This window comes from Aethalodelphis obliquidens, unplaced genomic scaffold (assembly GCF_003676395.1).
Source record: "Aethalodelphis obliquidens isolate GAN/ISIS:26980383/991018 unplaced genomic scaffold, ASM367639v1 scaffold57, whole genome shotgun sequence".
Taxonomy (NCBI): domain Eukaryota; kingdom Metazoa; phylum Chordata; class Mammalia; order Artiodactyla; family Delphinidae; genus Aethalodelphis; species Aethalodelphis obliquidens.
Genome location: NW_020838001.1, coordinates 9,581,420 through 9,597,606, shown reverse-complemented (window position 1 = coordinate 9,597,606; position 16,187 = coordinate 9,581,420). Strand labels below are relative to the sequence as shown.

Below are 16,187 nucleotides of genomic sequence, written 5' to 3'. Positions count from 1 at the left end.
TCCCTGTAGCCATGGCCTCTGCCATGTATGTGATTATGCATGCTCGCCCGACAGGGACAGGATGACTTGCCACGACCCCTAATAAAATAGGCTCTATCACGTCATTGGATTTGCCTGATGGTATGTTAACTAGACTTGATACAAGTAATGGCTTGAATGGGTTTGTGAATCGGGGTTTGCTCGCTTGTACCTCTGTCATCCATCGCCAGGAGAAGGTCAATCCTGTCCTACCCGCTGATCCCAGGAGGAGGACGACAGACGTGGAGCACAGCTGGATTGTTGCAGCCAAGGCCAGTGGACAGCCAGCCCACAGCCAGCAGATTCTGAGATTTGTAAGTGAGCCCAGCAAAGACCAGCAGAGTTGCCCAGATGACACCCAGCTGATCCCCAAACATGAACAGAGAAGGCATGTTGTTGTATCCACTGAGGTTCTGTGGGGTTTTTTGTTATACTGCATTATTGTGACAACAGATAACTGATATACATATTGGCATCGAGAAACAGAGCGCTGCCGTAACAGAAAACCAAAATACGTAGCTTTGGGTTTGGGGGGGCAGGTAAAGGCTGGAAAAGTGGCAGTGCACACATTTCACGGCAAGCATTTGGGAAAACTGTCACCTGTCGTAACTTAGAAGATAGAAAAATGTACCCACTGAATTCTGAACTTGAGCAAAGAGATTCATTAGTTCTAAGCAGAACAGTGAAAGTGTCTTACAAGCTGCATATGATAAGGTCCCACAAGAAAGAGACAAAAGAACTGGCCATTTTCAAAATGGAATTTAGCGAGAATACAGAAAATCAAAGATGTGCTGGGTTAGATGAAGTTTCCCATCTTCAACCAGCAAAAGATTTTCAAAGTACGACAAAAGCCTGGGAACAAAGATCATATCCAGGGAACTGATCGCAGAGGGAAGAACGAATGAGAAATGAAGGGTGTAAGCACAAGGTTCTTTGTCAAAATCTCCAAAAGAATAAAGTTGGTGCCAAGTAAGTCCTCTCAGCTGGACACGGATTCCTAAAAGTCGCACCGGCTTCAACCTACAGAACATTATTTGCCGAAAGTGCCTATAATTGAGTTTAGAGGAAAGGCAAGTCTCCAGAAGAATTATGGGTGTGGCTTTTGGCACACAGATACACAGGAAACTCACAACGTTTTTAAGATAGATCTATCAGCAAAGCTGTCAGTCTAGACTAAAATAAAACCTAAAAAGATCCCAACTTTCGTTAGGCAGGAGGCAGGCTGAGAAAGGTTCTCAAAGGCACATTTTCCACTCCTTTTCAGAAGTGGTTAAGGGAGGTGATGAAAGGCTGCTCCAGGGAGCAGAGTCAAAAAGCACACGGTCGAGTCAACGCCTAATCAAGAAACATTCCCTGTTCCCAGAGTGGGGGGACCTGGAAACACCTGCCCAGAGGGATTTCAGTAATCTGTGCACCAGTGACTGCCAAGCGCCTCCTGTTCTTCCCCTTTGGAACAGGAGGAATATCATAAGTATCCTGGCTGCGTTTCACCGCTGCACGCTGGGAGCGTGGGGACAGACAGCTTTGTCTTTTTATTGCAGAAGGCTCTAGGTCAAGAGAAGCCATATCTATACCTGATGGAGACTGCAAGTTCCTGATCCTATGATTGGCTAGACTTGTGTGGGTTTTGGGAGGCCATGAATGCATCTGCATGTCAGAGAGATGTGAATGATGGTGGGGTGAACTGGTGAATGATGGTTGGTGCAAAAATGGCCTTTGCCATGTAACCCTGGGATGACCTTCCACTGTGAGTGAGTTCAGCCCCACCCGTTGACACCAGGCCCAACCATTTAACTTACTTTAGCCAATGGGATGCAAGCAGAGGCTTGAAATGAGCTTACACATTGGGGCATACTTGTTTTGCCTTCCATGCAGAGTTCTGCCCTTGACACGAGAAGGACAAGCCTGGAGTAGCCCACTGGTCCCAGAGGGAGGCTATGAGACATGTGGGCAGAGCCAGACTGCCCCAGCCAAGGCTAGGAGACAGCCAGCAGATCCCCAGCCAGGGTCAGCGGACACCCAGCCTTTCCCACACATGTGATTAAGCCCAGCCAAGATCAATGGAATGTCTAGCCAACTCCCTGCTGACCTGAAGTACGTGAGCAACAAATGCTTTTATAATATGCTGCTGAGATTGTGTGGTGGTTACACAGTACCACTGTATTGAAAGCGAAGAGACACACTTGCTAAAAGGAAAACATACATCATTTGTTAAGTTACCTACTCAGCTGAGTTTTTTCATCAAGCTGTCCCATGCTGAACTTCAAAAGACGACTGAAATGCCTAACCATACGTTATGCAGACACTGATTAAAAATGCATTGCTTATATCTATACTTCATTTAGTGCACCTCCTCAAGTAAATACTAGTGAATAGGGTCTAAAGCTACATAAAGATGTGTATAAAGTTATAACCTTGATGTTCTTCCCTATTTTACAGAGAAAGCGACTTCTGAGCAGATGAAAAGCAAAACTGCAAACCACGGGATGAACTAACGTGCCCAGGTCCTTTACTTAGGTTGTGACTCAGTGCTTGAAGGTGCCGGTGATTTAGGCAACAGGCAGTTGGGAGCGCAGCGTAAGGACCACATGAAGGACGTACCTGTGTGGGACCGGAGGTGTACGGTGAGCTGGCTGGAGTTGCGGCTGGCGTAGGGGCAGATCTGGCATTTGAAGGGCCGCTCGTCGGAATGTATCCGCAGGTGCTTGTTGAGGCTGCTGCTGTCCGCAGCAGCGTAGTCACACGTCTTGCACTTATAGGGCTTCACGCCCGTGTGGCACCGCATGTGGGTCTTCAGCTTATCCTTCCGGCTGAAGCACTTGCTGCAGACTTCACACTTGTGGGGTTTGTCTCCTTCAAACGTGCACACACGGCATCAGGAAACAAGATGAAAAGGGAAAAAGGCTTATTTCCCACTGCCTTATGAAAAGCTTAAGACACAGTCACCCAAGGATATTTAGAACCCCCCCGCCCCAAAACTACACGGATGACGGGCAAAGAGCTAACGTCTTGGGAGAGGAGGAATTGCTTCTTCTATGTTGTTTATTAGTAGTTTCTAATTTTTCCTACATTGAAGATGAATTCTTTCTTTATCAATTTAAAATAGAAGGCAACTCAAAAATTTTAAAGTACAGCTAAGTAAAATAAGAAACATTGTCTCATACCCATTAGCTCTTTTTTCTTTTTCATAACAGACACACCCTAAAACTCAGAATCTCTAAGTTTTAGTACAGCTCACGTCTGACCAGCCAAAGAATACATTTCTCGGCCTCACTCGCAGCCAGGGGTGATTCTGCGATGAAGTCCTCATTAATCAAATGGCAGAGAAGGTAAATGTGTCCCTTTCGTGAAAGGAAATGGCTTGCCTTTTACTTTTTCTCTTTCCACCTGTCTTGCCAGCTGTTACCAAGACATGAGGGTGAACAAGCAGGTGAGGACAGCATACCTGCAGACGGTGGATACGTAACCTAACGTACTGTAATACAGAGAGAGAACTTAAGTCCCTGGATGATGGGGACAGAGCTGCCTACCTGCCTAGACCACCTGCTTACCTCTGGACAGCTACGTGAGACAGACATAAACCCTCACCTTGTGTGAGCTGGTGCTGGGCTGTTTTGCTACACAGCAGCTTAAACTGTACTCACTAACGCACATTGTCAACTTGCCACCCGTGAACAACTGCTAATTTTTTGATATCTACTTTTCCAATTATCTTGTATGTGTGTGTGCACATTTTGGGGTACAAAAACCTTCTTGGCCAACATCAATTTAAACCCTTATTTTTTGGAAGGTACTGTGCCTCTGAATGATTTTACTTAATTCTCTCAACAACTGGGATTAGAACCCAGGACAGTCTTGCTTTCTTAGCCAAATGCAACACTGCCTCTCCACTGACTACTTTCTTGCACTTAAAATAATTTCAATCATTTTCACATCATTAAATTTCTACAACATGATTTTTAAGGCTGAAGTATTATATGTACAATACTGTAAATGTACTATAAATTATTGAACCAATTTCCTACTTGGCCATCGAAAAGAATGAAGCAGATACATGCATACGGACATGGAAAGACATCCAGCATTAAAGGAGAAACAGAAAGTTGCAGAGAGTGTATATATTATTAACTTAATAAGAGATGGAAAAAGTAAATTGTGCGTTTTTAAGCCTGGTATACACATGCCAAAATTTAAGAATGAGACACACTGGACTATTAACACTGGTGACTTTTGGGCATGTGTCAGATAAGAAGGATGTGGGTTGTGAGTCAGGATTTTCACTCTTTACTTTACATATCAAACATGTATTTTGGCCAAATCCTAAATAGCTAAGTGGTAAAATCAATTGTCAGCCAAAGTTGGTCACTATCCTCACAGAACAAACATCTGGGATTTAAGAATACATCTAGAAGTATATTAAAGATTGTAATTTTTTTTTTTTTTTGCAGTACGCGGGCCTCTCACTGTTGTGGCGTCTCCCGTTGTGGAGCACAGGCTCCGGATGCGCAGGCTCAGCGGCCATGGCTCACGGGCCCAGCCGCTCCGCGGTGTGTGGGATCTTCCCGGACTGGGGCACGAACCCTTGTCCCCCGCATCGGCAGGCGGACTCTCAACCACCGCGCCACCAGGGAAGCCCAAGATTGTAATTTTACTATTAAAAATGTTCACAGTCAAATTAAAAAATCCAGGAACAATAATTGCTCATTACTGACAGCTGCTAAACAGCTTCTGTGGGCACCATCCTGTGTATGTGCAACACCGAGCAGATGCCGGATGTCGGTGGAGCTGGACGGTTTACGGCCAGCTCTGCTGGTAAAGAGCCCCACTCTTGCTGTTCCTGGCCATGAGCTCTTCTCCGAAAGTAACTAAGGTAAGTACACCTTGTCAACTCTCTGACTTGAAGATGTTGACGGAGATGCTGCAGTTATGCAGAAATCATCCTACAAACCCAAGCGTGGCTAACTGTGAGTAGAGGATGCTTCCTGAAGATTTGCAGCGATGGACTCCATGGTGCTGTCCTCACTTACATTTTTATAATGCTTCCCCAGTTATCATGCATAATGACAGCACTTTACTCTTACAATGATGAATATGCTACGTGTGACTGATGGAACTTCAACACAGGGCACCCACCAGGAGAGATTCATTGCTTGTTACATTGAGAATGCTTACCAATACCTAAAACTTAATAACTTCAGATTGTGATAACTAGAAGAAATCCAAATGACATGACGCCGTGAGGCTGATTAGATATGATGGTGATCCCAGTGCAATAAGGCAATCATTGGCCGTGGCCAAGGAGTATCAGAGATAACTGCTAGATATTTTATGTTCTTTATTTTATCTTCCAGATATTTTATCTGAGGCTAAGTAGCAGAATTTGGGCAATTAGGGATGCCCACGCCAAATTTCAGTGTCCCTCCCTTATACACGTTGACACTCACTGAATTTATATATGACTGTATCATCTGAATTATGAGCATCTAATACTTCAGGAAAAATAGTCTAAAAGCAATTCCTTCTCCATGCAGAAGGTCTGGGAGACATAAAAATAATACATTAGAGAAAATTAAAATCACCAGAAATAATCACACTTTTCTTTTTCCATGCAATCCTTTTTTTCTCTCCTTTAAAAAAAGTATTTATTAAATTCCCCTTTCAAAATTGCAAAACACACTCAGGTATCCAATGATGCCGTGTAAAGATACATAAATGAAAAGTCACTATTCTCCCCCTCCTTCTTCTGTTTACCAGTCATTACACACACCACAAACACACACACACTTACTTACAGGATCATCTCCTCCAAATGAGAAGAATATGTGCATTTAAATTAATTCTGGCAGATCAATTTCCAAAGTGTCTGTACCAGTTCACATTTCCACTTCTAAGTTTTCTCATATCTGTTCCAGCACTGGATTTTATTGCTCTAAACATTTTCTGCCAAAATCACGTGTAGAAACAGCATCTCGTTTTTATTTCATTTGTGTTTGTATTCCCATGATGACCAGTGAGGTTCTGCATCATATCATGTGTCTGACTTGTCTGGATCCCCAGCTCCCAGCACAGAGAAGGGATGTGTGTGAACCACTTACCTGTGTGGATTTTTAAATGACGCTCCATGTCCTTCATGCCATAGGCAGTCTTGAACTGGCAACCTTAAGAAAAGGCAAGGAAAAATCAATGACAGAGGGAAACACAGTCCCTTGAGAATGGAGAAGCCTGGCAGAAACTTCCTTAACCAAGTGATGAAAGTTAATCCCACAGTAATGGGACCAACAGGTATCAGTATGCTCCTGATACCAGGCACCAAGCACATAATATCTCGTCTGTACTTCCTGCTCAAATTGCTTCACCTACATCTGATCGTGAGGAAACATCAGACAAACCCAAAGTGACGAACATTTTATTCAATATGAAATAACTGGCCTGTGCTTTGCAAAACTGTCAAAGGTCACGAAAGACAAAAGCTTAGGATTAAAGGAAACTAAAGACACATGAAAACTGAATGCAATGTGTATTATGAACTGGATCCTGGACCAGTTTTCCTTTTGATACAGAGGACATTAGTGAGACAACTGGTAAAATCTTAATAAGGTCAGCAGTTTGATAATAGTATGTATAAATGTTAATTTCCTGATATTGATGATTGTACTGTGGTTATATAAAAGAATATTCTTGTTTCTAGGAAATGTACATTGAGGTACTTAGGGGTAAAGGGACATCATGTCTGCAACTTTGGGGGAAATATATGTATATATAGAAAGAATAACAAAGCAAACATAGTATGTTAATATTTGGGAAATCGAGACGAAAGGTACACAGAAATTTTCTGTGCTATTTTTGCAACTTTTCCTTAAGTCTGAAATTTTCCTTGCCTTCCCTAAAGGTTTTTTTTTTTTTTGCGGTACGCGGGCCTCTCACTGCTGTGGCCTCTCCCATTGCGGAGCACAGGCTCCGGACGCGCAGGCTCAGCGGCCATGGCTCACGGGCCCAGCCGCTCCGCGGCATGTGGGATCCTCCCGGACCGGGGCATGAACCCATGTCCCCTGCATTGGCAGGCGGACTCTCAACCACTGCGCCACCAGGGAAGCCCCCTAAAGGTTTCTTTTTTCTTTTTTTTAAAGTAAGGAAGGAATAATTTTTCTGGATGTCTTCCTAAGTTACAGCACAGAAAGAAAAATTCACAGTAATCTTAAATCTTCACTAGTCCCATTCAAAGAAAGGCCCATGGCTATGAAAGTCTTAGAGCCCAGTGCATGGTGACCAGAGACAGTGAGAGACAGGTCATATGTGATGATGCAAATGCTGTGGGTTGATTTTTTTAAGCCAAGCAGTTTGGAGCACACCTACGTCCAGTTGTCAGGAATTCACGAGTTCGAGTCCTGGACCTGTTAAATATCACATTCTCTACAAAAGTAGGACAATATGCTGCCTTTACCTGGATAGCAACAGTTAAGCCTCTTCTGAGCAGTTGGGGCTGTGGGCTTTTTGGCTCGTGACTTGGCAGGGAGAGAGATGACAGTGGCTGTCTGGTTTTCGTTGCTTTCTGTGGGCAGATATGTTTGATAGCCATGTTCAAAAACAAATTCTGGAGCTGAAACTAAAAGATATGATGATTATTAATTTTCATAATATGAATACCCAATAGATATTCCCTTTGCCCACCTTCCTTTGTAGAGAATGAACATGCTAATATTGCTTTCCCAGTCTCCCTTGCTGCTTAGGAGTGATCATGTGACCCCGTTCTAGCCCATGAGACTCTAGAGAACATCTGCTGCAGGGCTTTTGGAAAAGATTTTCTCCCTGACTTGAAGAAAAGGTGGGGGCAGAAAGAGAGGTAGTTGAGGAAAGCTCATTCTTGCTGCCCTGGTTGCCCCACTTTCTGTCTTTGGACATGCTGGAGTGAGGACGTGATGTCTGGATCTGTGGCAGTCATTCTGTAACCATAAAGGGAGAGCAAGAAAACCAGATGTTGAGCCAGAGCCCTGAAAACCATTCAAATCTAGACTTACTAAATAAAAAAGAAATGTCCCTACCATTTACCAGGTAGGTTTTCTGTTAACTTCAGCCAAAAGCATTACTTTCATAAGCTTTATCACAAAATCCTAACAAACAACTGGAAAGGAACTGATTGAAGGAATTCTGGGCAAAACTACAAATACTCTCTAAACATAAATACTTTTTAACACAAGTACTCCTAAAACAAACAAACAAACCTTGTATTCTTACTGAAATTTTGAGGAAAAAAGAATAAAAAGGAGATCAAACATCTTTATCATCTTTGTCTTTAACCTTGTCATTATAACAGGTAAAACAGGCAGTCTCAAATTTCTTTTTTCTTTTTTTCAATCATAGTTCTTTTGACTACTCTGTTAATTAAATTTATGGTTTGGGAATATGTATTTTCTTTCTTCCTTTATTACATGTAATCGTCACATGGAGATGTGGCTTCAAATAGGAGTAAATACAACCACGGGGCCTGTTCATTAGATGAACTTGTCAGGCTGACAGGCCCTAATGATGGCTTTGAGAGCCAACGTCATCTTCTGTTTCCAAACCTCAGTCACTGAGGCACCACCTTTGACATTTCTGCCATTGTACTTACAGAGTACACTTCTTTAAATCAACCTGGGCCTGACATTACTCCCTATTTTGGCTTTGCCTGAAGCAGTAATACTCCCTCCACAGGTTTGAGGTGTTAATTACAGTTTCTCTTAAAACAAACATCATTTTTCTTTGAATCTAAGATGTTATAGACTGTAAGATGCAGCATTATTTTACACACAATAAATTTTTAAAAGTTGTCTATTCAACACATTATAATGCAATGTTTTCATATTCCTTAGGTATTTATATATGTATAGATATTCCTTAGACATTTTATAGTATTCGTTGAATGAATTCTTTTAGATTTCTTCGGATACTTGATAGGAAACTCAGGTTCCTGACCTGTACTCCTTGGGCACCTTTGGCAATGACAACTTCATTCCAATGCATGTCAAAGAATAGCTGGGTTCTATCAGTATTTGGTATTTGAGCAAAATCATGGTTTCCATTTTCCTCAATTGAAATATGTCGGGGGAAGTGGCTTTTGTTTAAAGCTGGCCGAAAGAGTCTGACAAACTCATGTTCCATCTTCACACCAAGTCTCTTTGATGCATTAACCAAGCACACCTGCCTCTTGTTGAGATGTTTCATCTACTCTGCGGGATTAGCTATTGCTCCTGCTTCCTCTGCTCTGCTTGGTTCTCAAAGCATGGTCCCCAGCCAGCAGCGCTGGACTTACCTAGGAACTTGCTACAAAGGCAATTCTCGGGCCCCACCCCCACCTACTGAATGAGAAACTCTCAGGTGGACCCAGCAATCTAACAAGCTGCCCACGTGATTCTGATACAGGCTCAAGTTTGAGAACCACTGGTGTAAGGGATCCTTTTCCAGGCATCTCAGCAGCAAACCTTAACCCAGCTTTGTCTAATTGAGGGACTCCATCTTTCTTGGTTGTTGCTTTGCAAAAACTACAGTTGTTCCTCCAGCAACAAATATTTGCTTCATTAATATCAAACTGACCCGCTGCTACTGTTTCCAGATCCTTCTGGGCACAGTTACTTTTCATCTTCTATCTGAATCATCCTGCAATATCGCAGAAGACATTTCAAACAGCAATGAAACCCAACAAATGTAGCACCAAAAAATGCACACAACTCTGCCAAAGTGACAAAAAAAGTGATCAATGACGATGCAATCAAGGTTTCCCAGCGCGCGAAGACAATTTTCTGGTGACTGCCTCTTGGCTGGCAGCTATCTCCTTGATTCCAAGGTGCACCCCCATTTCAGATGTTACAATGTATCTTTGAACTGATAAAAGTCTAGGTTCAGCTACTTCCTAGGTGTGGGACCTCAGGCCAGTCACGTGACTTCTCTGAGCCTCCGTTTTCTTGCCTGTAAGTGGGGATAATCACTGTGCCCACTTCATAAGGTTATTGCAAAGTTTCATGAGAGCATCAGTAGCACAGGATATGTCCACAGCTGAGTCTTAATAAATGTGAGTTACTACCCTTGAGCAGAACTGGGCATCAAACTTTCAACAGGAATATGATCAAGACTCAGGGAGACCAACTGCCTTCGTTTGCCTGGGACTGAGTGTTCCCCGGGATACAGGACCTTCAGTGTTAAAACTAGGATTGCTGTTCACGCTACCATGACTTCCCAACTTTCTGCTCTACCACTTTTTGAACAAAAAAGGCTGGAAGACGCTGGGGTGGGGAGGGGTTGTGACAGTGGCCAGGCCCTCCCTACGGCTCAGCTCAGCTGTGGAGTCCGTAACCCTCCTGGGGAGGTAAGTGCTGGGTCCTGAATGATCCTGAGCCTGGGATTCCCGCCCTCCAGGGAGATCGATGGGGCTTCGTCCCCTAACTGTCCACCTGCCCCTCCACCGTAAGCCTCAGCATCCCTTTCGTGGTGAGTCACGGCAAAGTGGAAACACGACAGTATTCTGGATAGTAACCCCTTCTCAGATATATGGTTTGCAAATATTTTCTCCCATCCAGTAGGCTGCCTTTACGTTCTGCTGGTTGTTTCCTTAGATGCACAGAAGTTCGATGCAGTCCCACGTGCCCATTTTTGCCTTTGTTGCCTGTGCTTTTGGTGTCTTGAGGGAGGCGGCAGGAAGCATAGGGAGTCAGGCACCCAAATGCAGGGATCAATTGGTGGGGGGGGGTCCTTGTCTGTCTTCAGATTTGGCATAAATAGTGGCAGTGGCCTTGGGGAATCTGAGTGTCCAGCAGAAGTGAAGGCAGCAGGGTCAACCCCAAGCACCCAGATCTGCTGAGGGGGGAACTGCTTCCAGCAGAGGCATGACCTATCCCCAGGGGAGAATGTTCTCAATGGCTCTTATAATCAAGTCCAGTGCTTAGTGAGATCAGCTCCCCCAGCCCTCCCCCAACAACCCCCAGCAGCTCACAGCCTCACACCGGCCTTTGGTTTTGTTTTTGCCCCTGGGGCTCTCCCTGGCTTGCCCGTGTGCCCAGGTGCGTATCTGAAACACGCGGTTTGTTCTATGCAGTCCTGGTCTGTAGCAGGAGCACCTTGGGTGTTCAGTTATTCACTCATGTTGTTGCTTAAAAAGTAAGAATGTCACATGAATTTCACAGGGAACCAAAATCTCTGTGGTTGGGACCCACTGGTGTCCTAGACCCGCTGGGCTCACATGGGCCAACTGTAGCTCCTCCCACAAAACTGTTCTTCAAATAGCTGAAGATTCCACGTCTCCCAAGCCACTTTGCTTCTCGCTTCTCTTCTTTGACTTAAAAACTCCATTTTTAAAAACCTTTTCTCTTTTTTAAAATTAAAAATGTATTATTTTTTCAAAACAAAAGTAAACACCAATGGTAGAAAATCTAGGGAGTACAGAAAAGTGTAGAGAAGAAAACCTGCCCAGTGCTGTCCCCATATGGCAGTATACCCCCTTGCATGATATGCTCATTAAATACTGTACTTTTTCCCCAAAGTACTTATCTCTACTGTAATTAAATAGTTATTTGGGAAAGTATTTAATGACCATCCTCTCCTCCTTTGGTTGGATGAGCCAGGTGAGGACAACACCTGTTTCTCTCCATCACTGTTTCCCAGAACCTCACACAGACGCTGGCAGTGCAGGGGCTCAGAGAACATTGGTTGAATTAATGATGGACCAAATGGCTAACGTAGCCTTTGTATATAGATTTTAAAAGTATAAAACTGGAGTCATGGCTTAAATTGTTTTGTATTCTTTTCTTTTTTATTAAACAATTAAGCAATTTTATTAAACAATTTTGCTATGTGAAAGCATTCTGCCACGTTATCATCCACCCAAAACACAATTTCTTATGGCTACATAATACGCCATCATGTTGGTTGTCACAGTTAAATTGACCATTCCCCCGTTTTGGACAATGAGTTGGTTTTTAGGTGTTTACCTTTATAAATAATACCTATCCAAAAATTTTAACTTATCTCTAGTTTCTCTCGATACCTTCCTTGTAAGCTGAAGAATCAGGTCAAAATGGAAAGGTCATAATTGGTGATTCATAATTGAATTATGAATTCATAATTCATAATTATGAGATCCTTCCAGAAAATCTACCTCAATGTACATTCTCCCCTTCACCTTGGCTATCACACAGACTATTTGACAGGACAAAATGAGATCATTTTAGTTTAATTTGCGTTTCATTAATAATTGGTGAAGATGAATCTCTTTTCCACCATATTTTATTCATTCATATACCTTCTTTATGAACTGCCTATTCATGCTATTAGCTCTTTTTTTTTCTATTGAATTTTTACGTTTTTCTCATTGACTTGTAAATGATCTTTACAGATTTATTTATTTATGGCTGCGTTGGGTCTTCACTGCTGCGCGCGGGCTTCCTCTAGTTGCGGTGAGTGGGGGCTACTCTTTGTTGCGGTGCATGGGCTTCTCATTGTGGTGGCTTCTCTTGTTGCGGAGCACAGGCTCTAGGTATGCAGGCTTCAGTAGTTGTAGCTCGTGGGCTCAGTAGTTGCAATACGTGGGCTCTGGAGGGCAGGCTCAGTAGTTGTGGTGTGCAGGCTCAGTAGTTGTGGCTTGCGGGCTCTAGAGCACAGGCTCAGTAGTTGTGGCACCCGGGCTTAGTCGCTCCGCGGCACGTGGGATCTTCATGGACCAGGGATCAAACCCGTGTCCCCTGCATTGGCAGGTCGATTCTTATCCACTAAGTCACTGGGGAAGACCCGATCTTTACAGATTAAGGAAATTGCTTCATTGTCATATCGTCAAATCTATCGTTTGTTTGTTCCTGTTTCTTCCACTATAGGCCATGCTTATTAGGACTCACACTTAGGGGCCTTGATTCAAATGCAAACTCAGAATTCACCTGCTGGGAGAAAAATCCACCTCTCTCTGTAAGGAAAAGTCTTCTCATGTTCTTCCAAAGGGTTTTCCTGAATGTGGTCCACACCTGCCCCAGCACATCAGCCCATCTGTCCCCCGTCCCAAGGGTGACCCTCACCCCCTCTCTCTGCTGCAGCTGATTGGTTAGGAAGCAGACACCTGCACAAACGCTGGACCAATCAGACCCCCTTGCCCTGGAATTAGGAATTGGGGCGAAGATACGCGGCTTGACGTGGACTTTCATTCTGAAAAAAGAAGCACCTACGCGCCTGACACTGCCACTGAAAGATTTCCATCCTTTCTTGTCTTTCTCCTCCTGGTCCAGTGGTTCTCAAAATTGATCATGTACCAAAGATTCTGATGCCGAGATCTAGGTATAGTCTGGGTATATTTATAGCTGATTTTTAACAAGTTTTCCACGTAATTCTTCTGCATACCAGCTTTGAGAACTCCTGCTCTAGACTATTCTAACAGGGTAGTGGCAGGAGTGTGGCTGTCCAGAGGGGCCTCGGGATTGGATTCCACTGCTAAGCCCCTCCTCCTTGTCCCTTGCTGGCCTGGCTTCTTCCAAGACAGTGGAACGGGGCATCTTAGCCAATGGGATCTAGAATTTCTGGAGAAGCATTTCCTCTCTGGTAAAGCGAAGCTGCCCCTTTCCCCATCCATGGGCAGGGCTGAGTGAAGACTTGAGGCTGAAAGCAGCAGCAGCAGCCCCCTTGTGGCCATGAGGAGGACTACTGCCGAGGACAGCAAGAAGATGCAAAGACCCTGGGGTCTGCCCTGCCGTTCTTGTCCTGAGGTAAGGAATGTTTTACAATCCAGCCCTCTTGTAGTTTAGTGCTGTTAAGAGCAACCAAAAGCATCTGAACTGACCCAAGCCCTCACTGGCTGGTCCAGATTCCCAGGACCCTGCTCAGACCCACCCAGATGGTACGCTTAAGGGAGGGGGCTGGGTGTCTGCATTTTTCACCAAAGCTCCATGTGGTTCTTTTGAGAAACACTGCAATGAGGACTTTCCTAAGGGGTGATGTGGTGCAGTCAAGTGCAGACTCCTCGGCCAGGTAGCCTGGCTTTCAGGCCCCGTTCTGCCCCTTTCTGGCTCTGTCACCTTGGTCAAGGTATTTAATTCCTCTGTGCTTTAGTTCATTATGGGTAAAATGGGGATAATAATTCTTAGTACCTAATTTATGTTGTGAAAAGTTAATTTTTAAAATGAAACGTAAAATTTAAATTCATAACAATTTAAGTCGTGAAAAACTACTTCATATATAGAGTACTTAAAAAGTGCATGGCGGGCTTCCCCGGTGGTGCAGTGGTTAAGAATCCGCCTGCCAATGCAGGGGACACGGGTTCAAGCCCTGGCCCGGGAAGTTCCCACATGCCGCGAAGCAACGAAGCCCGTGCACCACAACTACTGAGCCTGTGCTCTAGAGCCTGCGAGCCACAACTACTGAGCCCCCGTGCCACAACTACTGAAGCCCACGTGCCTAGAGCCCGTGCTCGGCAACAAGAGAAGCCACCACGATGAGAAGCCCGTGCACCACAACAAAGAGTACCCCCGTTCGTTGCAACTAGAAAAAGCCCACGTGCAGCAATGAAGACCCAACGCGGCTAAGTATTAAAAAAAAAAAGTACACGGCACATAATGAGCAGTACATGAGAATTAGCTATTATTATTATTGCCAGATTCTCCCGGCAAATCATTACATCGTTTGCCTTACTAATTACTCACACGCTCGGCAACCTTCAACGGCTCCCCAGCTTCTTCACAATAAAGGCCAGATCAAAGCAGGGCTGCTACCCCATACTCCCCGTGTCATCTCCTGCCACTGTTATCAGATCTCGCCTTCAGAAGCAAGATCAGCTTCTCCACCTCCAGACCACCAGGAGGAAGTGCCCCCCCATCTTCCTCCCCAAGGCAGGTGAGGTTTTCAAGGCCTATTATACATTCGATCTCACTCATCATTTCTTCCCTTGGCTTTCCCCGCTGGGACCAATCTACTCCATGAACTCTCTGCACAAGGCTGTACTTGTCACAGATGGCTGGGTTTGTATGTCTTACAACTAAATTCTCCTCCCCTCCCTGATGAGCTTGGAATTCTCCACGGGAAGCATCTCCATTATCTCGGCTCCAGCATCTGGCACACGACAGCCCCAGAGCTGCCCTCACGGGGCCCTGATGATGGGGCAGGTGCCATGCCATGAAGTTCATGCACATTTAATGAAGTTAATCCTTACAGCTGCCCTTTCCTGCATTCATTTGGTAACTGTTTTACTGAGTGCCTAGGATGTGCCAGGCCTGGTGCTGGGTGGCAGGAAAACAAGACTGATTAGTTCCTGCTCCAGGGAGATTTACAGTCTAGTAAACTAGATACTAAACTACTAGTTGGGGGCCCACAGGCCAAACTGAGCCCTCAGAATTTTTTTTTAAGGCTTTCAAAATCAACTAGGTGGGTTTCCCTAGGTCAATGACCTCTGGCCAAAGACCACCAGGGACACACCTGTAGTTGGATAGGTTGATTAGTCATTATAACGAAGGAAACCTCATACCACGTGAGCCGTGGAGGGTCTCGGTAAGAGGGTGTTAGAAAGGACCTAAAGAGTATTAGAGGTTTGGGGCTCATGTTAGATGATTTTGGGGGGACAGTTCACGGAAGCCTGCATTGGAGGCTGTCAGGAGGTGGGGACAAGTCTATGATTTGGTATCTTAGTGACTATTACTGAGAAGCACAGAAGGTAAAGCCGTAGTAGGTAAAGCAGCAGTGTCACTCAGCTCAGTGGGGGAGGAGGGGATGTCTGGTATTCCGTGGCTCAGGTGTGATGACAGAGGGGTTCTGTCTTCATCCTGTCCCACCACAGTCAGAGTGGCCCTGTCTCCTGCAGACATTCTGTGAACCTGTTTGCGTTCACCAGGAGAACAGCACGACCCACCAGCGAGAGTCAGCCCAGCTCCCAGCAACACCAAGGCCCAGCTGATGCTGCCTCCTGGCTCTCAGGGGCTGCTTTCCTCCTCCTCTGCTTATTGTCCAAAGGCCCGCCCACGCTCCATCACAGTGGATCTGCTGTTGCATTTGCTGCCACTGCCTGATCCCCAGGAGCACCTGAATTTACTTTTCTGGCTAAAGACTGCTTGTTACGAAATAACAAATTAATTGCAACTGTGATATGTGTTAGGCGAGGAAGCAGTGACGAACCTAACCTTAGGGGTAGGGGGGAGGGAGAAATCATAGGTAGCTTCTAGGTGGAGGTGACTTTT

At 44.8% G+C, this 16,187-nt stretch overlaps 1 protein-coding gene across 5 annotated transcripts in view; it reads right to left on the bottom strand.

The window, feature by feature from the left end:
• The window catches only part of ZFP64 (ZFP64 zinc finger protein), a 78,087-nt gene that overhangs the window by 53,164 nt on the left and 8,736 nt on the right, over window positions 1–16,187 (bottom strand). For all 5 annotated transcript variants that reach the window (XM_027086967.1, XM_027086965.1, XM_027086966.1 and 2 more), the window contains 3 exons: window positions 7,460–7,621; window positions 6,114–6,176; window positions 2,620–2,871 (listed from right to left, as the gene is read on the bottom strand). In XM_027086967.1, the coding sequence (XP_026942768.1) occupies window positions 2,620–2,871; window positions 6,114–6,176; window positions 7,460–7,621 (477 nt within the window). The remainder of the gene's footprint in view (window positions 1–2,619; window positions 2,872–6,113; window positions 6,177–7,459; window positions 7,622–16,187) is intronic.